This window comes from Stegostoma tigrinum, chromosome 15, assembly GCF_030684315.1.
Source record: "Stegostoma tigrinum isolate sSteTig4 chromosome 15, sSteTig4.hap1, whole genome shotgun sequence".
Classification (NCBI taxonomy): domain Eukaryota; kingdom Metazoa; phylum Chordata; class Chondrichthyes; order Orectolobiformes; family Stegostomatidae; genus Stegostoma; species Stegostoma tigrinum.
In genome coordinates, this window is record NC_081368.1 from 48,326,239 (window position 1) to 48,353,382 (window position 27,144).

The window sequence follows — 27,144 nt, forward strand, 5'->3', positions numbered from 1 at the left end:
TAACATTTTGAGGGAGTAATGATATGACCTCACCATTAAGGAAATGACTTGGAGAGCTGAATGAAAACTTAGCCTGAAAAGTTATATTCTGAGAAGGATTTCACAGCTAGAGGACATGAAGGAGTTGGGGAGCAGGTTCAACACAGTATGAATGGTATAAGACTGCAACATGCTGTCAAGATAGCGATTTGAAAATAGAAGTATTCTAATTATTATTTGCGTAAAAGGGAGCCAGAGTAGATCACTGCCTGAAGACACAGATAAATGGGGCGGAACTGAAGATCATTGAATTTTGAACAAATTGGAGCTCATGGAGGCTGGGACTTGAGGATTATTTAACAAGTGAATGTCGGCAGAGCTGTTATTGGATAAAAACGTGAACAGACAGATTAAGAACATAAGTAAACCACTCAGCTCCTTGAGCTTACCCTGCCATGACTACTACACATTCCTACCTGCTGCAATCTTCTTTCATCTTTGATTATCTATTTTCCTCTGCCCTATACATATCCAGAAATTCGGCTTCCACTTTCTTTTGAGGAAGAGAGTTCCAAAGACCCTTTGCCTTCAGAGAGCAAAATTCTCATCACCATCTTAAGTAGGTGTCCCTTTATTTTGAAACGTAGTTTCAGAGAGTCAAGAATCAGATGAGCGCGTTGAAAGTGAGTCATTGATAGAGTAAGTGAGAGAGTTGTTTTCTAGGGTTGTGGTGGGGAGAAATGTGTGGGTGGAAATGGAGTTTAACAAGTGGACAGAAAATGGCATGGAGATCTGGGCAACAGAGAGGCCATAAATGATGGTGAGATCTGGGTGAGGCTGTTGTTGTATTAATTTATATGCAGAGTAAGATTGGTCAAGGTTAAAAGGGTAGAGAAATTGGTGGATAGCAGACAAGGAACATGAAGGCATGTGTATGACAGCCCCTCAGAATGAGCGTGATGCTTGCTTATGGCTAAAGTCTCCACGTGGAGTCTTTTTACATGGAACAGGCTGTTACACTGCAGCTACCATAGGATTTTGGCTGACTAGGAAACTCGCCTGTTCTTAACATCAGTTGAAGACAGAAGCATTTATGAGATTATCAACCTGTTTGGCCACATTATAATACCGTTTCTGTAACCATCCTGGGGGGAGGGGTGCAAAACTCTAATCCAGAACTTCTGGACCAGAGGTAGGGTTGCAGTCACAGTGCCACATGATCTCCAATGGAAATTAAAGTAAAAAGATGAAATCATTTTAAAATAAAAAATTCTCAAGTGGGAGTGTAAAACGCTAGGCTAGCAGTTAATGCCCAAACCTAATTTCTAGGAGTGGATGGTAAGCTAGGTTTTGAGCTGCTACATTCCTTGGAGGTGTAGGAGCACGCATAGTGCTGTTAGGGACGTAGTTCCAGAAATTCACAGTAAAGTGAGGTCCTGTCCCATGTATCCTTATAGAGATAACAAGCTGTAGAGCTGGATGAACGCAGCAAGCCAAGCAGCATCAGAGGAGCAGGAATGCTGATATTTCAGGCCTAGACTCTTCAGAAATTATGTATCCTTCTATCTGCTTACAGGATTTTTAGGCTGATCAGTTCTATTATTCTTGTTGAAGGATGGCATATAATTCAAAAAACCCTTTGATTTCACTATTTGTACACTTTGTTTCAAAGTTCAAAATTACCTTGAAGCAGTTTTTGAATTTTTGACTCACAAAATACAATGCCACTGGATTTATGCAGGAGTTGAGAGAAGCCATGTTAATCCCAATGTAATCCAGAACTAGAAGGAAACTGAATAGAAGTGATGTGAAAATTAATTATGTAATAAGTTAACTATTTATTTTCTACCTGTTTTCTAATGAATGAAATTACTGTCAGACCTATTGATACTTTTCAATTCACAAACTGGATTCCAATTAACACTAAATAGAATGAACGGAAACGTCGTTTCTGACAGTGGTGAAAGTCTGAAATTAAATGGTTATAGGACAATGCATTTGCATATCCTAATAACTTAAGCGAAGACAACACAAGATTTGTTACTCTTCCTGTTCATCCCCGCTGTCCCCCAAATAATAGAATCCCTACAGTGTGGAAACGGCACCTTCGGCCCAACAAGTCCACACCGAGCCTCGGAGGATCCCACTCAGACCCATCCCCCGATAACCCACCTAATCTACACATCCCTGACCAATTCAGGCAATTTAAGCATGGCCAATTCACCTAACCTGCACATCATTGGTCTGTGGGACGAAACTGGAGCACCCAGAGGAATCCCACGCAGACGCCGGGAGAACTTGCAAACTTCACACAGCCAGTTGCCAGAGGCTGGAATCGAACCTGGGTCCCTGGTGCTGTGAGGCAGCAGTGCTAACTACTGTGCCGTCCCATCATCTAAGTCAGTCTCCAATTTTCTCATCTCCTTAATCTCTTTCATGGAATAAAGATGAATTTCTTTTGCTGTTTCTTAGCCTATTGATTTAGGAGCTTGAATTATTAAATGTTTCCATTTATCTGTAAGAATAAACAGGGTGGTCACAATAATTTCAAATGTTACTCATTGCAGGCTGCTTTGGTTCAATTCCATTCTTGGCTAAGGAAGACTTAGAACCTACCCAAAGCATGGACAATGTTTTAATGATCCTGTGTACCTGAACTGAGGAATCAAAGTGAAAAACCAAAATCTATAGTGCAGGGTGCCACAAAATAGAAGCAACAGCATCTTTCAAAATGTACCACAAACTTACCTGAGGAGTTCACATCTGTTGGGGTCTTGCTGATCATAGATAGTTTTCTTCAGAATTCTACTTAAATGCAGTGGGAGCCAACACATAGCAAAGACAACCACCAGACAGAAGACTGTTTTAGCCACTTCACGTCGCTGGGGAAAATTAAGGGACCATGTGAACATTTCTCTGATTATTGAGTATATTGCCCTAACAGAATAGCCAAGATCATCTTAGTATAACTGTGCTGATATTTGAACAAAGAGCCACCAAATAAATAGAAGTTATAAAATGTTTCTTTACATGAAAGGAAAAATGCAGTTTACAGTACAGCCACAAATAGTCTACAAGCTACTTTGGTCAGACCCAAGTGTACCTTTGAACTGAAGAGATGTTTATGGGGATTGTGTGTGATTAGATTTGGGTGGGCAGTTTTATTATATTGATTTAATCTTTTACTTAATTGTACAGCTGGACCCATTTGGACAGTGGTCTTCGTTTAATAGCTGTTGTGGATGGTTCCTGAAAAAGACAAATGATTGCCTTATCACTTCCATCACATTTATGACTTTTATCTGTTGTCCATGCTGTGCCTTTTGAAACCTGGTTCATTACATTGAAGCATAGCCAAAGGAAATTGAAGTACAGAGCCGCTGATTGTGGTGTAAAGTGCGTCATGTTGAAGTTGTGAAAGTTTGCATTCTTTAAATTTTGGAAGACTTCGAAACTTTATCTTTACTGTAAACTGTAAAGCTTGTTTTTCTGTAAACTGGGTAGTTTGTTCATGTATTTTCGTGTATCTAAATGTTTCAGATTCCTTACCTGTTTGATATGATCATTGAGAGTGATTTGCATCCCATTCCTCCTGCTCAGCATCTCACAAGTCATAAGAGTGTAGAATATGCCAGTGCAGGCCAGAGGCAGACAGAAGTAAAAGCCAAATAGCCACCAATCTTTCACATTCTTGTAGAACTGTATGTAAATAATCCTGATAGTATGAATTCATAATTGATAAACAACAGCTACCTAAACTTTAACAAAGCTCCATTTACTTTTATGTTGAAGGAAGTAGAAATTGAAAATTTAATTTTGAAAATAAATCCTAATACAATTCACTATATAGAACATAGAACATAGAACAGTACAGCACAGAACAAGCCCTTCAGCCCACAATGTTGTGCCGACCATTGATCCTCATGTATGCACCCTCAAATTTCTGTGACCATATACATGTCCAGCAGTCTCTTAAATGACCCCAATGACCTTGCTTCCACAACTGCTGCTGGCAACGCATTCCATGCTCTCACAACTCTCTGCGTAAAGAACCTGCCTCTGACATCCCCTCTATACTTTCCACCAACCAGCTTAAAACTATGACCCCTCGTGCTAGCCATTTCTGCCCTGGGAAATAGTCTCTGGCTATCAACTCTATCTATGCCTCTCGTTATCTTGTATACCTCAATTAGGTCCCCTCTCCTCCTCCTTTTCTCCAATGAAAAGAGACCGAGCTCAGTCAACCTCTCTTCATAAGATAAGCCCTCCAGTCCAGGCAGCATCCTGGTAAACCTCCTCTGAACCCTCTCCAAAGCATCCACATCTTTCCTATAATAGGGCGCCCAGAACTGGACTATGATAGGTATTTTTTAAACTGGACACAAGTTGGAAACTGCTAGTTGCTTTTCACATAGACAAGTGAATATCTGATTGTAAGTAATTCTAGCTCCATTCTTATTGAAGAATGTCAGGATTTCATTTGGAATTTTGACTCAAAGATTATTTTATCTAAATTTTATAATAATTGATTAAATGGCTGAAAAACAGAAAAAGTACCATTATAGAGTGAGAGAAAACAGTATTTGATCCTAACCAGGGAAGAAAAATCAATTCCAGCACGAAGTTCTCTAAATTGGAAATGGATCTTCACTCCCTTCCACACTTTTTAAATCCAGTTTGTGTTCCTTCCTCCATTCGCATTTCAAGGAAGATTCAGTTTGAACTGATGCCACTCAAATTTAAATTAGAATTGTTTAGATTGTTTTAAGTTGTAATATAACTGCATCCAAAATTATGTTTGAGAGAGGCTTGCAAATATACAGTTATTTGACAATGTCAATGAAGTACCACTTGAAAATGGTTGTTATGGGAAAGGTGGCAGCCCTTTTGCAGGAAAGCAAGGTCTCAAACTTTCTAACCTTGTTCGTTGTGACAGGTGAGACAGTCTTATGATATGCCAAAGATATTAAGATATACTGGATTTCCGTGTCCCTGGTCTTGTTGGCTCTTTCACCTCCCAAACTGTTGGTTCACATTTGGACACTTGTCTCTGGGTTAGATCTGTTTCATGGATCATTTATTTTCTGGTCCTGGATTCAGAACATCTCCATTCCCTTCCCTATCTCATAATACATCCGGCTGTACAATAAGAGTAACAACAGTATTTAGCCTAAATATTCACATCCAATATAGATTGGACTGTTATGGCCAAATTTCTAGTTGTCTGTATTTCTTGTCCTATTTTGCTTAAAATTTCAAATCTTTATATTAATCTTTTCTGGTGACACCTACCTCCATGAATCCTGATGGTTTGGTTAGGTGGAGTAGACATACTTTCAGTTTCTCTCCCCGATAATCAACGGAGAACATGTCAAACCCTATAGCTTCTGGAATTGCTAAAACAATCGAAATGACCCAAATAGCTATTACTTCTACTGCTTTCCTCAAGGGAATTCCAATTCCCTGAACTCGGCTCCAAGATGCTACAGCTCGGTACCTGCAAAAAAAAATTCTAATTAAAATGTTTTGATTTCAGAAAATTGTATTTACAAAGGCAGTTATAATGCTCAGTTGTTTCAAGGCAAATCTACACCCATTATTTCTGCGCAGCAGAATGATTGTGATTAATTTTGGAGTCAACTGGTTGATGCCATTAACAAGATTTTGGAAACATATCATTTGATTTCTCATTACTGCTCATGGACAAACTAAATAGTGCCTTTGTCTAATTGTAAAGTTTTTTTTTTAAATGTAGTAGTTGGAATCTTGCCCATCAGCAACACAAAATCTGGGTAGACCTTGTATAATCATGGAATCTCATTTGTGTAAAAGAAGTTGGTAGTCTTTCATGCAGTCTGTCTCGTGTTTACTAGATATGTTGTTCCTGACTGATTTGGCCAATTCCCAGAGACAGATGCTCAACTGGATCTGAGGCAGGCAGTGAGGAATCAGTAAGAGAAACTTTTTGTGCTTGCCAATCTACCTGTTACAGATGCATCTTTCCCTAACAGGATTGGGAGGTGTGACCATCATACAGTCCTTGTGGAGACAAAATCCTGTTTTCACATTGAAGATATTCACCATGCCGTGTATACTATGGTGAACTAGATTGAATCGAAATCTATCCTATTTGAACTCAAAACTGGTCGTCCATGAGGAGTTGAAGAAGCAATAGGAAAATTGTATTCGGCTACAATCTGTAACCTCCTGGCCCAGCATATTCTCCAGTCTACCATTACCAATAAATTGGGAATCAACCTGGTTTACTGACTAATATATTGAAGTGCTTTGTAAAAGCAATCTGTGCATTCACCACACTGTAAATAATCTTTACAGTCACTGTTTTTAAGAGAACGTTGTAAAGAAGGATAATATAAACTTTACAAAGTAACTTGATACTTGTGATAATGACCTCAGTATCTTGGCTAAGTTGAGCAATTACAGTGTATTTGGGGAAGATGGGCTCTTGTGATGCAGTGTTGTGGCCTTACCTTTGGGACATAGGGTCCAGGCATGATTAATTGATTCAAGGAAGATACTTTTGATTTATTTAACCTATTTTCCCTAATCAACCTGTTCAGAGGTGTTTTTGCACACCTCAAGAGCAGTGGGACTTGAACCCAGGTGTCCCATTTCAGGGGTAGGGATTTTATTTCTGTGCAACAAGAGGACCCCAGGGAAGATACCTAAATATTGTGCATTAATTCCAAGCAAACAAAGTTAATGCCTGAAGTTAAGTGGCTACTTAATCAAGTTGGAGGTTTTGTTCATCATATTTATTGTTTTTGGCATCAGTTGTTAGCTCTATTGCCACCCATTTAATTCAATTTTGTATTAAATTGGCTATTAAAATTTGTGATCATCAACATAAATAAAATTGCTTCTTCCACCGGTTTATTATCTGAATAAGGTGACAATGAAATGATAGTGCCTGAGAGCTCTTTTACCTGTCAATGCTCAGCGCGCACAGGCTGAGGACTGTGATACCAACTGATGCCTTCTGGATAAATGGTACCAGCTTACATACTTCAACACCAAAAGGCCAGTCTACAGCCAAGAGCTATTTAAAACAAATAAAAATAGAAATTAAGTGCTATTAATATATTAGAACAATAACATTAATTAAAATGCATACAGTGACTTTAAAGTAATGAAACATCCCTTTACAGGACCATGACAAAACAAAGCATGATACTGACCATGTAAGGATATCTTAGTTCAGATAACCAAAAGCTTGCTCAAAGAGGTAGATTTTAAGAAGTATCTTAAACAATAAAGGCGAGGAAGAGTGGCAAAGAGGTGTGTGTGTGTGTTCCAGAACCTGGGCCAGATCAACTGAAGATATGGTCACAATTGATACATTAGTTACATCTGGGAATATATAAAAGGAACATGCAGATGTTTTCACGGGTAATGGGGTTGTACAAAACTACAGAGTTGGACAGGCAAAACCATGGAGGGGTTTGAAAACAACTGTACTAACTTTAAAGTCCATGTGATGCTTGACCAAGTTGATGGAGGGAAGGATTCAGTGGGAGTTATCAATAAAAAGTTATAAATATATGTAATACTCATGTGGATTTATTAATCATATATTTTTGTTCCTCAGTTTAAACTTCTGTCTTGGTTAATTTGACCTAAATGATGAAGGGTGAGGGACTGCTCCCACAGATTAGCTGAAAAGGCAATCAGATGAAGTTACACCAGTGGAAATGTCTTTTTGGGTAGTTACAGAGTCATAGTATTGTAAAGCACTGAAACAAATCCTGTGGTCCAACTCATGGATGCTGATCAGACATCCCAATCTGACCTAGCTCCATGTACCAGCATTTGGCTCGGATGCCTACAAAGCCTTCCTAACCATATACTCATCCAGGTGCCTTTTAAATGTTGTAAATGTACCAGCCTCCATCATTTCTTCTGGCAGCTTACTCCATATACAGCACCACTCTATGCATGAAAAAGTTGCTTCTCAGATTTTTAAAAAATCTTTCCCCTGTCCCCTTAAACCCATGCCTTCTCATCTTAGACTATGCCATTTTAGGAAAATAACCTTGGCTATTCATCCTATTCATGCCCCTCATGACTTTACATATACCTCTATAAGGTTATCCCTCAGCTTTTGATGCTTCAGGGAAAAACACCCCAGCCTATTCAGCCCCTCCCTCTACCTCATATCCTCCAGTTCCAGCAACATACTTGTAAATCTTTTGTGCACACTCTCAAATTTAACAATATCCTTCCTATAGAAGGATGACCAGAATTGTACACAGTATCTAAAAGTGGCATCACCAATGTCCTGTACAATCACAACATCACGTCCCAAACCCTATACTCAACGTACTGACCAATGAAGGCAAACATGCCGAACGCTTTCTTCACCACGTAATCTACTGTGACTCAACTTTAAAGGAACTAGGCATCTGTGCTCCCAGGTCTGTTTGGTTGGCCACACTTCCCCAGGGCCCTACCATTAACTGTACAAGTGCTCCCTTGTCTGTCTTACCAAAATGCAACGCTTCACATTTATCTATGTTAAACTCCATCTGCCACTCCTTGGCCCATCTGATCAAGGTCCCATTTTACTCTGAGATAATCTTCCTTACTGTCCATTACAACACTTTTTTGATGTCATCTGCAAACTTACTAACTGAACCTCTGAATTCACAAGAGTCAGAGTCATACAACATGGAAACAAGCCCTTTGGTCCAACTCGTCTGTGATGATACAGAAGAAAAAAAACTTGCAATATTAAATAGCTGAATGGGAGGAAGTCCTTTGTTCTCAGGAGGATAATGTGCTCATGTATCATATGTTTTGGTAATAATGTGCCGGTACTTCAGATGAAATTATGTTCTAGTTTATACAATTTTTGGTTTGAATGAATGAAACTGTAAATATCATGTGTAAAAAGGACGGCATCTAGAAATGTTATCTAAAATTTAATTTCAATTCATTTTATAGCTATTTTTATCATATCACCCAGACTTCACATGGACCTTTGTATCTGCTTAGTCACATCTTCACATTGCAGCTTCCAGAGCTTGCTTTTTTTTTAACCTGATGTATCCTATCTGCAATACTTTCTGCAAAATCTGAGCAATTAAAACATTTGACCGAGTAATACAAATACAACAGAAAACAGCTTGGACTTAGCTTTGGTCAAATTGGACTTAATTTGTAAGCTTAAAGAGGCAAATAATATTTTCAAAAATGAACTTTAGAGACGGTGGACCTTAGTACAAGGAACAGTAGACTATAGGAATGAACCTAGTTTGTATCATTCCCATTAAAATCTAGACAACAGAAAATATTCTCCTGCTTTTGTCGGTTGACCAAAACCTAGACAGTATCAACCATGGGATATGAGGACACAGGGTGAAATATTATGCTCAAACAGGTTGTTGTTAGGATGGAAGATGTGCTAGAAACTTTGAAAAACATGAGGATAGATAAGCCTGCCGCATCTTCACCATTCCCCCAGACCTCCCACTAACTGAGGACGAACGGTCAGTCCTTAGTAAGGGGCTCACCTTTGTCCCCCTACAACCACACATCAACGAATACCAGTCACGATTGGACATAGAACAGTCTTTCTGCCGCCTTTGCCTCCACGCCTACTTCTTCAACCGGGAGCCCAACCCTCCCTCCACTGACCCCTTCACCCGCTTCCAACACAAGACCTCCTCCTGGACACCACCCCCAAGCCTCCTAACTTCCCTTGACCTCTTCATCTCTAACTGCCGTCGAGACATTAACTGCCTCAACCTCTCCACCCCTCTCACCCACTCCAACCTCTCCCCCGCAGAACGGGCAGCCCTCCGCTCCAACCCCAACCTCACCACCAAACCCGCAGAAAAGGGTGGCGCAGTGATAGTACGGCGCACTGACCTCTACATCGCCAAGGCCAAACGCCAACTCTCTGACACCACCTCCTACCGCCCCCTCGATCATGACCCCACACCCGAGCACCAAACGATCATCTCCAACACCATTCATGACCTCATCACCTCAGGGGACCTCCCACCCAAAGCCTCCAACCTCATTGTTCCCCAACACCGCACGGCCCGTTTCTATCTCCTTCCCAAAATCCACAAACCTGCCTGCCCTGGTCAACCCATCGTCTCAGCCTGCTCCTGCCCCACCGAACTCATCTCCATCTATCTGGACCCCATTTTCTCCCCTTTGGTCCAGGAACTCCCTACCTACGTCCATGACACCACCCACACCCTCCACCTCCTCCAGGACTTCCAATTCCCTGGCCCCCAACACCTCATTTTCACCATGGACATCCAGTCCCTATACGCCTGTATTCCGCATGCAGATGGCCTCAAGGCCCTCCGCTTCTTCCTGTCCCGCAGGCCCGACCAGTCCCCCTCCACCGACACCCTTATCCGCCTAGCCGAACTCGTCCTCACCCTCAACAACTTCTCTTTCGATTCCTCCCACTTCCTACAGACTAAGGGGGTGGCCATGGGCACCCACATGGGCCCCAGCTATGCCTGCCTCTTTGTAGGTTACGTGGAACAGTCCCTCTTCCGCACCGACACAGGCCCCACACCCCACCTCTTCCTCCGTGAAATTGATGACTGTATCGGCGCCACCTCTTGCACCCCAGAGGAGCTCAAACAGTTCATCCACTTCACCAACAACTTCCACCCCAACCTTCAGTTCACCTGGGCCATCTCCAGCACATCCCTCACCTTCCTGGACCTCTCAGTCTCCATCTCAGGCAACCAGCTTGTAACTGATGTCCATTTCAAGCCCACCGACTCCCACAGCTACCTAGAATACACCTCCTCCCACCCACCCTCCTGCAAAAATTCCATCCCCTATTCCCAATTCCTCCGCCTCCGCCGCATCTGCTCCCACGATGAGGCATTCCACTCCCGCACATCCCAGATGTCCAAGTTCTTCAAGGACCGCAACTTTCCCCCCACAGTGGACGAGAACGCCCTTGACCGCGTCTCCCACATTTCCCGCAACACATCCCTCACACCCCGCCCCCACCACAACCGCCCCCAGAGGATCCCCCTCGTTCTCACATACCACCCCACCAACCTCCGGATACAACGCATCATCCTCCAACACTTCCGCCATCCACAATCCGACCCCACAACCCAAGACATTTTTCCGTCCCCACCCCTGTCTGCTTTCTGGAGAGACCACTCTCTCCGTGACTCCCTTGTTCACTCCACACTGCCCTCCAACCCCACCACACCCGGCACCTTCCCCTGCAACCGCAGGAAATGCTCCACTTGCCCCCACACCTCCTCCCTCGCCCCTATCCCAGGCCCCAAGATGACTTTCCACATTAAACAGAGGTTCACCTGCACATCTGCCAATGTGGTATACCGCATCCACTGTACCCGGTGTGGCTTTCTCTACATTGGGGAAACCAAGCGGAGGCTTGGGGACCACTTTGCAGAACACCTCCGCTCGGTTCGCAACAAACAACTGCACCTCCCAGTCGCAAACCATTTCCACTCACCCTCCCATTCTTTAGATGACATGTCCATCATGGGCCTCCTGCAGTGCCACGATGATGCCACCCGAAGGTTGCAGGAACAGCAACTCATATTCCGCTTGGGAACCCTGCAGCCCAATGGTTTCAATGTGGACTTCACCAGCTTCAAAATCTCCCCTTCCCCCACCGCATCCCAAAACCAGCCCCGTTCGTCCCCTCCCCCCACTGCACCACACAACCAGCCCAGCTCGTCCCCTCCACCCACTGTATCCCAAAACCAGTCCAACCTGTCTCTGCCTCCCTAACCTGTTCTTCCTCTCACCCATCCCTTCCTCCCACCCCAAGCCGCACCTCCATCTCCTACCTACTAACCTCATCCCACCTCCTTGACCTTTCCGTCTTCCCTGGACTGACCTATCCCCTCCCTACCTCCCCACCTATACTCTCCTCTCCACCCATCTTCTTTTCTCTCCATCTTCGGTCCGCCTCCCCCTCTCCCTATTTATTCCAGAACCCTCACCCCATCCCCCTCTCTGATGAAAGGTCGAGGCCCGTAACATCAGCTTTTGTACTCCTGAGATGCTGCTGGGCCTGCTGTGTTCATCCAGCCTCACATTTCATTATCTAGGATAGATAAGCCCCCTGGGCCAGACAGGTTATACCCAAGGTTACTACAGGAAGCAAGGGAAGAGATTGCTGCCCCTTTGGTAATGATCTTTGTGTCCTCATTGTCCACTGGAGTAGTGCCTGAAGATTGGAGGGTGGCAAATGTCATTCCTTTGTTCAAGAAAGGGAATAGGGATAATTCTGGAAATTATAGACTGGTAAGTCTTACTTCTCTGGTGGGCAAATTATTGGAGAGGATTCTGAGAGATAATATTTATGATTATTTGGAAAAGCACAGTTTGATTAGAAATAGTCAGCATGGCTTTGTGAGGGAGAGGTCATGCCTCACAGGCCTTATTAAATTCTTTGAGGATGTGACAAAACACATTAATGAAGGTGGAGCAGTGGATGTGGTGTACATGGAATTTAGCAAGGTATTCGATAAGGTTCCACATGGTAGGCTCATTCAGAAAGTAAGGAGGCATGGATTCAGGAAAATTTGGGTTTCTGGATACAAAACTGGCTATCCAATAGAAGACAGAGGGTGATAGTAGATGGAAATTATTTAGCTGGAGCTCAGTGACCGTGGTGTGCTGTCGGGATCTGTTCTGGGACCTGTGTTCTTTGTGATCTTTATAAATGACTTGGATGTGGAAGTGGAAGGGTGAGTTAGTAAATTTGCCAATGACATGGAGATTGGTGGAGTTGTGGACGGTGTGGAGGGCTGTTGTAGGTTGCAACAGGACATAGACAGGATGCAGAGCTGGGCAAAGAAGTGGCAGATGGAATTCAACCTAGAAAAGTGTGAAGTGATTCATATTTGGAAGGTCGAATTTGAATGCAGAATATGAGGTTAATGGCAGGATTTTTGGCAGTGTGGAGGAACAGAGGTATCTTGGAGTCCATGTCCATAGATCCCTCAAAGTTGCAACCCAAGTTGATAGGGTTATAAAGAAGGTGTATGGTGTGTTGGCTTTCATTGGCAGGGGAACTGAGTTAAAGAGCCATGAGGTTATGTTGCAGCTCTATAAAACTCTGGTTAGACCACACTTGGAATATTGTGTTAGTTCTGGTCACTTCCTTACAGGAAAGAAGTGGAAGCTTTAGAGAGGGTGCAGAGGACATTTACCAGGATGCTGCCTGGACTGGGCGGCAGGTCTTACGAGGAAAGGTTGAGGGAGCTAGGGCTTTTTTCATTGGAGTGAAGAAGGATGAGAGGTGACTTGATAGAGGTTTACAAGATGATGAGAGGCATAGGTAGAATGGATAGTTGGAGACTTTCTCCCAGGGCAGAAATGACTATTATAAGGGGGCATAATTTTAAGGTGATTGGAGGAAGGTATAGGGGAGATGTCAGAGGTAGGCTTTACACACAGAGAGTGGTGGGTGCGTGGAATGCAATCCCGGCAGTGGTAGTGGAGTCAGATACTTTAGAGACTTTTAAACAACTCTGGGATAGCCACGTGGAGGATAGTAAAATGTAGGGTATGCAGAGTAGTTTGATCTTAGTAGGATAATAGATCGGCCCAACATCGTAGGCCAAAGGGCCTGTACTGTGCTGTACTGTTCTTTGTTCTATGTTATTCACAGCTTGTGAATGATGTGGAAATGGCAAGAAAATTGGGAAAATACTGCAAGAATGAAAAGAAATTCTTGATGTTGATAACAACAAATCTCAAGCTTTCGAGGGTTAGATGTGAATCCCACTAGTAAGCATGAAAGCCCTGTTTCCATAATTTCATCTCATCTCATTTCCACACAATTGCTGTGTTCCAGGTTCTGGTGAGAAACTAGATGATGTTGATTTAGACTGATGTGAAATTCAGAGCAACTAGTGCTGGTGGTTGCTGCTTGCAGGCCAATTCTCCAGGCCTCTGTGTTGATCATCATTCCTCAACATCTCAGGGCATGTACCATGGACAGGGACTGCCTAGACCTCTGTCCATGGAAGTTGGCATCAATAAAGCATGAGACTCATCATGTAATTTGGCGTATGTCAGACTAACTTATGGTTTAGCTCTACAATGCTGCATTTTGGAGCTCACCAGGACCTTACACTGCAATGCTCCTGCCAGGTCACTTTGATGCAGAGATGTACACCCATTGCATGAATTTGAACTTAATACATCTCAGGGCTCTTAGCTTGCTTTCTTAGTGCAGAGTGACTTCGTGTTTACTTGGATGCTCACAGTACTAATGACATGCTTTGCCTTTTGTGTATTGCTGCTTCATTCAGAACTTGCAGGCTCACAGTAGCAAAAGCAGAAATTACTGGAAAAGCTCAGCACATCTGGCAGTGTCTGTGGAGAGAAATCAGAATTAACATTTCGGGTTGAGTGACCCTTCCTCAGAACTGATGGTAGCCAGGAAATTGTTGTTTCATATGCAGAAGATAGGTGGGGGAAGGGGGTAAGGAGTAAATGATAGGTGGGGATAGAGCCCAAAGAGAGAGAAAAACAATTGGGCAGACAAAGGAGTGGATGACGATCTGTCTAGGAGGGTGAATAGCTATGAATGAAGACTGTTAGTGACTAACAAAGAATAGTGTGTAATAGCAGACTGTGATAACAAGGCCTGGTACGTGGCAGTCTGGATAAGAACATGGAAGAGCTCAAAACCTAAAGTTGTTGAACTCAGTATTGAATCTGGAGGGCTGCAGGGTCCCCAAATGGAAAATGAGGAGCTGTTCTTCCAGCTTGCACTGAGCTTCATTGGAGCACTGCATCAAGCCTGAGACAGGCCCACAGTAGTTCTGTTTCACCTTGCATTGTAGCACAGACAAAAACACAGGCATCTTGTTATTGTTGCCAGCATGAAACATTCAAGGGTACAGCAATATTACTGTGTGATGCTGTGTTACGTCAATGCCACACCTTCAGAATATACCAGCAGTTATGCAGGAAACAGTGCATCTGCATCGAGAAGATGGTAGTGTTGAATGCCTAAGGAGAGCAGCCTTTATCTGAGTGAAGGGGTTTTGGTCAGGCAGAGGGTGCCATTGCAGTCAATAAGGAATCTGTTCTCAGTCCAGGCGCTGGGCCATGAGCAGTCAGGTGCTTAAGGCTGTCCTTCTAAGTCAGCAATGATCAGTCTTGGGGTTTGGACGGTGAACATTAAGGGGGAAGTTTTATCAGAGGGCAGTGCAATCTGTATATGGGAAAGTGGAAAATTCAAGTGTGAGGATTGACCCAGTGCACTGAGACACAGAGAAGACAATGACTGTGAAGGGCACCTCCATAAGGATGGGAGCTTGGAATGTCACAACATATTTTGGAAGGGGGTATCTTCACAAGTCTCTTCCTGCCTCACTTTGATTATGAACAGAGGGGAATGATGTTGGATATGCAGTAGGTCTGGAATGTGGAAAAAGTTGGGGAGATTGTGGTTAAATGAAAGCATTGGGTGGGGATTTGGGGACACTGATGGTGTTGACAATGCTGATAGCATTGACAGGAACAGCTACAGGACTTAACATAAAGGTTGTTGAGGGTTTGGGTGCACACAGAATAACTGGCAGAGTCTGTAATTCATCCTTTGGTGCAGGACTCAAACAGCCTTTCATTTTTAACCAAATCTCAACTGTGCAATAAAGATGAAAAATAGCTGTCAGAATACCCAGGTGGAATAAACTTTTCTGTTTTGTCTGGGTAATGTGAGGCCCTTCAAGACACAAGTGTATTAATCAGCCACTCAGATTTCACGGTGCATATCTTCCATCACATGAATCTGCACGTGCTGCTCATGCATTGACCAACAAGGTACGTGAGAAATCCTGGCAACTAGCAATCCTGACCATGTCATTGATTATTAAAAGTTAATCCTATTAATTTCTGTGAAGCAAAAATGATGGCAGGTGATGTTTAAAATGTCACCTGCAGTCAACAATTCATATTCCAAAGGTGCCATCAGTTGTACACGGGCTTGGAGCTGCTGTCCTCTCACATTGACCTATAATTATGTGAGAATATGACTTCAAGAATGAAATGTTGAGTTTCTAGGTGATTTGTGGAGGAGAGGGGATTCAGGGTGGTAGTATTCCTACTGCTTTGGTGATATCATCATGTATTGTGTGACATAGACTGGGCTTCATATGTCTGAGCAAGGTCTAATATATTAGAGGTTCATGTAGAGACTCCTTTAGTCACATGCATTCATGTCCTACTTTATTGAGGTCTATGGCAAAGTGTTATTTCTTTCTGCTGTGACTAGCAATGGGTCATTGCACTCAGAAACTGCCTCATCTCTGATAATTTCACACAGGTTTATTGCATTTGTCTTGAATGGATCCAGCAACAACAGGTGTTATCGCTGCTCTCATAGCCTTATAAAGATGTTGCAGAGAAACTGAAATGACTGTCGATCAGAGAGCACACGTATTTGCACTTGTGATATTCTGTGAACAATGAAGCATCATCTGTACCATCAATGTGTGCTCAGAGAGTTTTATTTTCCCTACCCTCCCAATACATTTAAATGAACTCCCAGGGTTCTGCATTTGGTGAGGAGACATGTAATGGAGCCTGTTGGCCTCAAAGATTCGGGCAGACGAGAGACATTTGTGGCGAAAGAACTCTGACGTGGTAAAAGTCTCCTGGTCAAATGCAGCTTCACTTTCCTGGGTAACTTCCACAGCTAAGGGTGACCCAGTAAAGATGGAGGGCCTGGGCACCTTTGGATCCTCCTGGGAGGAGACTTCTGGGGGTCCCGTATATGGTTCGTCCTCCATCCAGGTGCCTCCTGGCAATGCGTATATCCTTGAGATGAAGGCGTACCTGAATTGAGGACAAATGCCCTCATTGTGTTTTGGTTTGCTGTTGATGCAGAGCACCAATGGCTAAAGCAATGGAGGTCAAGTTTGTGCATATATGTCAAGCGCTCACTGATTGTTCTGCTAGACTTGGCTTTCTATGGCAGCTGCCAACCAATCTCTCTAGATAGCTAAACAATTGCCTGTCAGAGCCCACACTGTACTGATTAGATTCCTTCAATCTTTAATCTAATTTACTAAATGTCTCTGACAAATCTACTGCTGCTCCTATATCTATGCGCTTGCACTAAGTTATTGATGACTGACACAATGGCATCAGCTTTAGTTTGGGGTTGATGCTGGTACTAGGTCTCTTGAAGTAGTCTGAGTGCCACTAATTGGAGGTGTTTCTTCTTCAGCCAGCTTCAGAGTTATGCTCGTGATGTACTCACCACAATAGACTCAGGAGGCCAATCTAGTTAAAGTGCCCTCAAAGGTGAAAGTATCTAAACTAGTGGAGTTTGCAGGATATTGCTTTGTCAGTGTTTCCTTTGAGGGATCAATGGCATCTTCCTTAGAGGTGGAGAAGGAGCTGATATGTGGAGGGGCTGGTCGCTTGTGGATGGAGGTGCCACTATTGCCTGCATAAGACAAAGAGAATGAGTTGTGCAATGAGTGTAGATCCTTGAACTTGTTAGGAGTTTGTTTACATTGGTGCTAAATTGGGGGGGGGGGGGGCGGGGGCAGCGATGTGTGTGTTTGTACTGCAGCACAGTGCTATGAATTTTATTTCCTATCAGGGCTTGAAGGCCTTGGCATCCCCCACAGTGAGTGGTCCTCTTTCACAAGGTGAAGGATTTTCTATTCATACACAGATTGAGGGGAGGAAAGTTAGCCACTCTGCTACCTGTCTGCACTCTGTCCGTTCTATTGAAAGTTGTCTTGCCTGATGTTTCTGTAACGGGAATGAGTAAATCCTGGGTTTTAAAACAGCCCAGACAAACCCAGCAATCAAACATGAAACCACCATCAATCAACCTGAACAGCACCGCTGATTTAAAGAAACATGTTGAAACACGAGATGGCAGTGGCAGGGATAGCAGCGCTCAGTCGCATCCACACAGCTTCATTGTTGCCTTGCTAGCTCGGGAGCTTAGTCACTTTTATTTTTAAAAATTTGTGTTTGTCCTGGGCCTTCCTGACGTCCTCCTGCTGGAAGCTGGGGCCCAATGCACCTCCATCCCCACTCCACCTCAGGTGGCGGCATCGAAAGATGAGCCAGGACTGGTGTCAACCAATGTCCAGTGTCGAAGGAGAAGGTGCAGGAAACGTGCAGTGTGACTGTCTCCAGCTCAGAAGCAGCGGATACAGAAGTGATGGCACTGGTGGTGGCAGCAAAGGAGCACAGTGCCAGGACTGAGGGGATGATATTGAATGGCGCTGACTGGGGGAACAAAGAGGGTGAAGACTATGGAGAGGCAAAAATGAACTTTTGAAGCTATTTTGGTTTCAGTGGTATCAATTTAAATATTCATTTATTTAGTATTTTACCATTTATACAGTAATTTATTCTGTAATCCAAGACGGTGCCAGAACATCAAGACAACAAAGTGTGGAGCTGGATGAACACAGTAGGCCAAGCAGCATCTCAGGAGCACAAAAGCTGACGTTTCGGGCCTAGACCCTTCATCAGAGAAGGGGATGGGGTGAGGGTTCTGGAATAAATAGGGAGAGAGGGGGAGGCGGACCGAAGATGGATAGAGGAGAAGATAGGTGGAGAGGAGAGTGTAGGTGGGGAGGGGATAGGTCAGTCTGGGGAGGACGGACAGGTCAAGGGGGCGGGATGAGGTTAGGAGGTAGGAAATGGAGGTGCGGCTTGAGGTGGGAGGAGGGGATAGGTAAGAGGAAGAACAGGTTAGGGAGGTGGGGACGAGCTGGGCTAATTTTGGGATGCAGTGGGTGGAGGGGACAAGCTGGGCTGGTTTTGGGAGGCAGTGGGGGAGGGGGAGATTTTGAAGCTGGTGAAGTCCACATTGATACCATTGGGCTGCAGGGCTCCCAAGTGGAATATGAGTTGCTGTTCCTGCAACCTTCAGGTGGCATCATTGTGGCACTGCAAGAGGCCCATGATGGACATGTCATCTAAGGAATGGGAGGGGGAGTTAAAATGGTTCGCGACTGGGAGGTGCAGTTGTTTATTGCGAACTGAGCGGAGGTGTTCTGCAAAGTGGTCCCCAAGCTTCTGCTTGGTTTCCCTAATGTAGAGGAAGCCACACCGGGTACAGTGGATACAGTATACTATATTGGCAGATGTGCAGGTGAACATCTGCTTAATATGGAAAGTAATCTTGGGGCCTGGGATAGGGGTGAGGGAGGAGGTGTGGGGGCAAGTGTAGCACTTCCTGCGGCTGCAGGGGAAGGTGCCAGGTGTGGTGGGGTTCAGCTGGGCCAATCCAACACATCCCTCAACTTCCTGGACCTCTCTGTCTCCATCTCAGGGAACCAGCTAGAAACTGATGTCCATTTCAAGCCCACCGATTCCCACAGCTACCTAGAATACACCTCCTCCCACCCAACCCCCTGCAAAAACTCCATCCCCTATTCCCAATTCCTTCGCCTCCGCCACATCTGCTCCCAGGATGAGGCATTCCACTCCCGCACATCCCACATGTCCGTGTTCTTCAAGGACCGCAACTTCCCCGCCCCGTCCCCCCGCTGTGGTCGAGAACACCCTTGACCATGTCTCCCACATTTCCCGCAACACATCCCTCACACCCCGCCCCCTCGTCCTCACATACCACCCCACCAACCTCCGGATACAACGCATCATCTTCCGACACTTCCACCATCTACAATCCGACACCACCACCCAAAACATTTTTCCATCCCCACCCTTGTCTGCCTTCCGCAGAGACCACTCTCTCTGTGACTTCCTTGTCTGCTCGACACTCCCCTCCAGCCCACCACACCCGGCAACTTCCCCTGCAACCGCAGGAAGTGCTACACTTGCCCCCACACCTCCTCCCTCACCCCCATCTCAGGCCCCAAGATGACGTTCCATATTCAGCAGATGTTCACCTGCACATCTGCCAATGTAGTATACTGTATCCACTGCACCCGGTGTGGCTTCCTCTACGTTGGGGAAACCAAGCAGAGGCTTGGGGACCACTTTGCAGAACACCTCCGCTTGGTTCGCAATAAACAACTGCACCTCCCAGTCGCGAACCATTTTAACTCCCCCTCCCATTCCTTAGATGACATGTCCATCATGGGCCTCCTGCAGTGCCACAATGATGCTACTCGAAGGTTGCAGGAACAGCAACTCATATTCCGCTTGGGAACGGTGCAGCCCAATGGTATCAATGTGGACTTCACAAGCTTCAAAATCTCCCCCTCCCCCACTGCCTCCCAAAACCAGCCCAGCTTGTTCCCTCCCCCCACTGCATCCCAAAACCAGCCCAGCTCGTCCCCTCCCCCCACTGCATCCCAAAACTAGCCCAGCTCATCCCTTCCCCCCTCCACTGCATCCCAAAACCAGTCCAGCTCTTCCCCGCCTCCCTAACCTGTTCTTCCTCTCACCTATCCCCTCCTCCCACCTCGAGCCACACCTCCATTTTCTACCTACTAACCTCATCCCGCCTTCTTTACCTGTCTGTCCTCCCCGGAGTGACCTATCCCCTCCCCATCTCCCCATGTATACACTCCTCTCCACCTATCTTCTCTTCTATCCATCTTCGGTCCACCTCCCCCTCTCTCCCTATTTATTTCAGAACCCTCTCCCCAACCCCCTCTCTGATGAAGGGTCTAGGCCCGAAACATCAGCTTTTGTGCTCCTAAGATGCTGCTTGGCCTGCTGTGTTCATCCACCTCCACACTTTCTTGTCTCGGATTCTGCAGCATCTGCAGTTCTCATTATCTCTGGTGCCAGAACATGACAACATTGTACACTTTTCACTGTGCCTGGGTACAAGTGACTAATATTAAAGAAACCTAAATCGATCTTCTGTAATGAAACAGACCAGGGCTTAACTGGAAGGTCGTGGGGAGTGTTGCTATACAAAGAGACCTTGAAGTGCAGGTTCATAGTTCCTTGAAAGTAGAGTTGCAGGTAGACACGATAGTGAAGGCAGCATTTGATATGCTTGCCTTTACTGGTCAATGCATTGAGTTTAGCGATTGGAAAGCGATATTTATGTTGTACACGTCATTAGTTAGGCCACTTTTGGAATACTGCATGCAATTCTCATTTCCCTGCTACAGAAAGGATGTTGTGAATCTTGAAAGGGTTCAGAAAAGATTGACAAGCATTTTTCCAGGGTTGAAGAGATTGAGCTACTGGGAGAGGCTTAAATAGGCTGGGCCTATTTTCCCTGAAGTATTGGAGGTTTATAAAATCATGAGGATAATTGATAAGGTGAATAGACAAGGACTTTTCCCTGGGGTGGGGGACTCCAAAACCAGAGGACATAAGCTTAAGGTGAGAGGGGCAAGATTTAAAAGGCACACGGAGGGTGGTGCATGTATGGAATGAGCTGCCAGAGGAAGTGGTGGACGCTGATACAACTGCAACATTTAAAAGGCATCTGGATGGGGATGTAGATAGGAAGGATTTAGAGGGACATGGGCTAAATGCTGACAAATGGGACTGGATTTATTTAGGTTATCTATTCAGCATGGATGACTTAGACCAATCGGTCTGTTTCCATAGAGCACAAACTCTATGTCCCTAAGTAAAATTCTATTCTTCCCAACAATCTGACAACTTTACAATGGGACCATGGCCCTGTGCATGTAAGTGGAAATGGAAACTAAGAATAAGTCCATTTTGCTGGTATTTAATCAGAGGAAACGTAAGTACTTCCACTTCTTGATAGTGCATGGGTAGTTAGGGTGATTGGCAATAGCCTGGGAGGTCAAAGAGAAAGTGATACTGAGTGTTACTAGTATTGTTAATGGTACAGAAGATTAATATTGTTGAAAAATACATATTAATAAACCAAAGCAATCTATACAGATAGCTGAAATAAGTCACCCTTTGTTGAAGCTTTTTGTCTTGCATTTATCAGAACATTTCACAAGAATAACAATCAAAACGGGAATAAGATTTTATACTGGATAAGAAGAGAATGCCGATTGGATGGCAAGTGGACTTTGATAGAAGCATTGTCACGTAGAATGCACCAGGTAGATGATGGCAGACAAATAACAGCCAGGCTTTATTTAAATACACCCTTGGATTAGTAAAGGCATTGCTCTGAGAAATTAACTAAAGGATGGCAATCACCTATTTTGTTAAACATTGGTATAATGTGTGTATATATTCTTCATTTGTAAAGAATGGTGCCCTGTATGTAAATATGTAGCTTCCAGTGCATACAAATATGCACACTGTAAGCCCAATTGCAACCTTAAATTGGTTGTCAGCACAATTCTTGCTCACTTCAGAAATATTTAAATCTTAATGACTAACCTAAATTTAAGTCAATTCAATCTGCCATTCATTACACCCAGTAGCCTGAAACCTTGTGGAAGAGCAATGAGCTGCTGGCTAGAGTGAAGCATAAAGATTGGATAAGTTATCCCACCATATGTTCTCAGGATGTGCACAGGAATATACAACTGGAAGGGATTACTGATTAATGGTGGAAGAGGTCATCAAAAGATTTGAAGAGGAGAACAAAGATTTTAAAATACATTCTCTGGGGTTGGTGATCTAGAGAATGAGAACATGCTTATGTATATGTAGAGTCACGAATTATGGCAGTTTGATCATTTCTTTCTTAAAGATGGTGTAAGCAGGAGGCTGGCAAGGAAAGCATTGAAGAGATTGAATCTTGAGGTGATAAAGTTGGAGACTAGATTTTGCTAACAGCCAGGAATAAATAGTAAATGCTTTTGAAATGATAAATCAATTTGGAAAATGGTAAAAATCTAGGGGGAGAGCATTGTGCATCAATGGATGTAGCCTAAGTTGACAGCTGTGAAAATTAATGGATTGAACAAGAGAGACTTGTAAGTGGAAATAGAAACTAAGAAGAATAAGTCCATTTTGCTGGTATTTAATTGGAGGAAATATAAGTACTTCCACTTCTCGATAGTGCATGGGTAGTTGGAGTGGTTAGCAATAGCCTGGAAGGTGATAGAGAAAGTGATACTGAGTTTTACTAGTACACTTGTGAAAGCTGATCCCATGCCACTGGATTGTGTGTCCAAGAGTTAGAACATAAATAATGGTGAGAAGGTTGGGGAGGTGGGGGAGGCGTGGTGGTGGTAGGGTATAGAGTTATAGTCAACAGAGGGAGAAAAACCATTGGAAACAAATGGAAGATGAGACATGCGGGAGTTAAATCACCAGTTATTTGCAGATTTATCTGCATTACTAAGAAATCCTTAATAAACATTCTTATAAACACAGAAGGATTCTGTTTCATCATTAATATCCACTTATGTTCACTACCAGTGGCACTGTGAAATAGTTAAGTATCAACTGTAGCGTTATTTTTAGATACACAAGCTATTAACCCGAATGAACTAATGGATTCTACTTAGTCTTAAGTTAAAGCATTGGGTTGAATGGGTTTTGCACATTCCATTTACATTGGTTCAGCTACTTTGAAACTCAATATTATTCCTCTGTGATTTGACTTACAGTGCAGTTCTCACCAATTATGCAGATATGCTAATTTTTTTTTAAACTTATATATCATATTTTTATAACTAGTATATTATAAGATTGTTCTTGCTTTGGTTCTTGTTTTCACAATGTTCAACATTATATTTTAAGTTGTTAACTATTCAACTTCTGTTCACTCCAAGTTGATGCAATAGCTGATCCAGCTCCATGTTTGAGCCTAATCCCTTTCCCCAAATAAATTTTATTTCTCCTTCCTAATAAAGGAAAACTATTCTTTTCTAAATGATTATTTACTTCTTCTTTACTAATAATAATCTTTCCTTTCCCCATGATATAATCTGATTTGGGCTTTCTCCCCCAACTAGTATAATATTTTTTCTTCATAAAGAATCTAATTCTTCCTGGAGTGTAATTATTTAACATCTATTGCATTTCGTTATAAAGCCTCCACAATAAAATCTGACTCTTTTCAAACACATCTTAGTATACCAATTTCATTTCCTTCTCAGAGAACTTGGAGCCTACTTAATCTTAGTTACCCATGGAATGTAGCCGTCTTATGGTAAAGCTTGGTTATGTTCCCACCATCACCATGCATTTTCTCCATTTGCCCCTCTGTTATCCTTCATACCTTGTATACTGTAATGGGAATGTCTATTAAGATGTAGAGCAGGTCTCCCAGGGCAAGACTGGCGATTAAGACATTCGGTCCATTTCTCATACATTTGATCTTGTAGATAATTCTGAGCAATGTAGAATTTCCAATGATTCCCACCGCAAAGATCACACAGGAGACCACAGAATTGACGTACTTGAAAGCATGTCGTATTTCCGTCTGTTTAATGCACATAGGAGGAGATGAAGACCCAATTCCTTTGTTTGAGGGAATAGCTGTTTTCTGATATCCATCTGTAAAGGCCAGGACATCTTTCGGTCTTGGTGGGCTTGGAGTAGGAATTCTGTTTGTCATTAATTTTTCTGTACTAAAGTTCCTATTGGAATTATTTTTGGAAGCTGCTCCTTGCCCATATATGATCACAATCTGCCATGTTAATAGTAGAGCAAGGAACATCATAACATTTGCTGCAGCCATGGAATCAGGCATGGATTCACCAGTAATTGGTAGATTTGTACTTAAATAACAATGATGAAATCTCTTTCGTCAGCAGGAAACTAAATAAATAAAAAACAAAGAACAAAATAAGATCTTGCAAAAATATACTTCACCTTCAACATTTATAGAAAAAACATAACTGAAAAATTTCTGCTGTTGGAATTTTAAAAATATTTTCAATTACATTTTCTGATAATTATGATCCCATTTTGGAATATGTTGGTGCTGAGCATTGGTTGGTAAAGTTTCCAAGGGTTTTCTAACTCATTGCTCATTGGGGATTAATTGAGGAAATGAATCCCACCAGACCCTGTAGTGGTCAAATGAAGAGGACATAAACTTTGAAGAGGATCTGGTCACAGTTGTTTACTGCAAAAGTGTATAGATCCTTGGAACCATGGACTTTGAAATTAATTTTAAAACATTCTGACCACACAAAATGGTAAATAACTTTTACCATTTTAATTAAAGTTAAAAGCAAGCTTCATTTTGTTTTGGCTCAGAGTTTAAAATAAACTTTGCTCTGGAGAGTTCATTTTGTGGAGCACTTTGCTTTCATGCTGTGTTATATTTTCCACTAAACATGTAATGCCTACTACAGATTCTACTGTGCAGATTAAAAACAATGAACAAGTTAAAAATGTACTTTCCATAATCACTATGTGTCTTGATATTTAGAAGGAACTTGAATTTCTGAAAGATGCTAGATAAATGCAAAATTTGTTTTCCTTATGAAGGTAAAGAATGGGAGGGCAATGTTTCAGTTTGGAATTTGGAGAAAAGGAACTAGAGCTTGATTTTGTAATTCACCAAAAAAGAATGCAGAAGTTCTGAAAGGTGCTAGATAAATGCATTCCCGATTTGTGGATGATAAAAAAATCAAGCTATAATTCCTTTCTTCCCCCAATTCCAAACTGAAACGTTGCCCTCACATCCTTTACCTTCACCCATAATAATAAGGAAATGTTTGAAGTTGCATATTTATACAGTGTTTCTTGGAAGTCAGATGTGTTAAATTCTTTTATAGCTAATGATATACTTTTGAAATGCACTCATTATTGTTAGGCTCTGAAAATGTCATTTGACAGCAGGGTCCTATAAACAGCAATGAAATCATAACCGAATAATTTTACTTCTGTGAAAATGATGAAGGACAACTACTGAGACATGAGGAGAACATCACTGCTTTTATGTTCCATTAATGGTACAGCTTCTTTCATATTCACTGAGAGAATGGATGCAGCTTCACATTGTCTCATATGAAAGCTGGCAGGTCCAACAGAACAGCACTCCTCATCAGTCCCGATGCAGGTTACGGGCTGGATTTTTGCAGACTCTAGGAAGATCTGGGGATTCTCAGAAATGGCAGATGGAACATTGGACATTGAAGTACTCCTTTGTCCTGGTCCTAATCAGGGACAACCTTGGTTCAATGAGGACTGTAAGACAGCACAGCAAGCAGTATATAAAAATGAGATAGGCATCTGGCACAGCTGTGACACAGGACTATCAGCATGCTGTGTAGCATGCTATAGAGAAAACTAAATGACACCACCTTCAGTGGATTCCAACAAATTTTCCAACTTTGCAGAGGGCACGGCATAGAGCTTTACTTCTCCATCCCCTTGTAATGCTGCAGGCACAAGTTTGAACTTCAGTGGGGAGTCATACCTGGCATGTAGGATGGCTGTGGTTGTTGCAGGTCAGATATCTCAGCTCCGGGACTCTCTGCAGGAGTTCGTCAGGGTAGTGTTCTAGGGCCAACCATCTTCAGCTGCTTCATCAATGACTTGGCCTCCATCAGAAGGTCAGAAGTGGAGGCGTTCGCTGATGATTGTACGATGTACAGCACAATTTGTGACTCCTCACATACTGAAGCAGTTCATGCTCACATCAGCTAGATCTGGACCACATCCAGGCTTGGAAGACAATGTGGTGAGTAACAAATGCCAAGTTATGATCACTTCCAATAAGAGACGATCTAATCATCACATTTTGATATTCAATAGCACTACTATCACTGAATGCTCCACTTTCAACATCCTGGAGGTTTGCATTGGCAGACACTGAGCTGAACGCATGATATAAAGATAGCAGTGGATCAGAGATTAAGGATCCTGCAGCGAGTATCTCACCTCCCGACTCCCCTGATCCAGTCTACCATCTGCAAGGCACAAGTCAGGAGTGTGATAGAAAATTCCCTATTTGCCTAAATGGGTGCAGCTCCAACAACACAACAAGAAGCTTGATGCCATCCAGGACAAAATGGCCTGCTGATTGCACCACGTCCATAATCTCCACCACCGAAGTTCAGCAGCATCACTGCATACTAACTACAAGAGGCACTGCAGAAATTCACCAAAGCTTTCTTTTTAACAACAAATCCACAACCACTTCTCATCTAGAAGGACAAGGGCAGCAGATACAAGGGAACACCACCACCTGCAAGTTCCACTCCAAGCCACTCACGTTCCTGCCTTGGAAATATAATCACCATTCCCACAGTGCCATTGAGTCTTATCCTGAAATTCGTAATGGCATTGTGGGTCCACCTATAGCACACCGACTGTAGCAGTTCAAGAAGGCAGCTCACCATC

The 27,144-nt window shown here is 43.2% G+C and overlaps 2 protein-coding genes across 4 annotated transcripts in view; one reads left to right on the forward strand and one right to left on the reverse strand.

The window, feature by feature from the left end:
• Positions 1-6,901, forward strand: part of polr1d (RNA polymerase I and III subunit D) — a 30,679-nt gene extending 23,778 nt beyond the window's left edge. The window contains exon 6 of the mRNA XM_048544690.2: positions 5,991-6,901. The gene's annotated coding sequence lies outside the window, so the exon portion shown is untranslated. The remainder of the gene's footprint in view (positions 1-5,990) is intronic.
• Positions 1-27,144, reverse strand: part of LOC125458886 (endothelin receptor type B-like) — a 63,350-nt gene that overhangs the window by 3,633 nt on the left and 32,573 nt on the right. For 2 of the 3 annotated variants that reach the window (XM_048544688.2, XM_048544687.2), the window contains exons 2-7: positions 24,065-24,606; positions 6,927-7,039; positions 5,272-5,476; positions 3,529-3,678; positions 2,728-2,861; positions 1,663-1,771 (exon numbers count right to left, since the gene is read on the reverse strand). In XM_048544688.2, the coding sequence (XP_048400645.1) occupies positions 1,663-1,771; positions 2,728-2,861; positions 3,529-3,678; positions 5,272-5,476; positions 6,927-7,039; positions 24,065-24,538 (1,185 nt within the window). In that variant the 5' untranslated portion in view covers positions 24,539-24,606. The remainder of the gene's footprint in view (positions 1-1,662; positions 1,772-2,727; positions 2,862-3,528; positions 3,679-5,271; positions 5,477-6,926; positions 7,040-24,064; positions 24,607-27,144) is intronic. The other variant, XM_048544689.1, reaches the window with a different exon arrangement.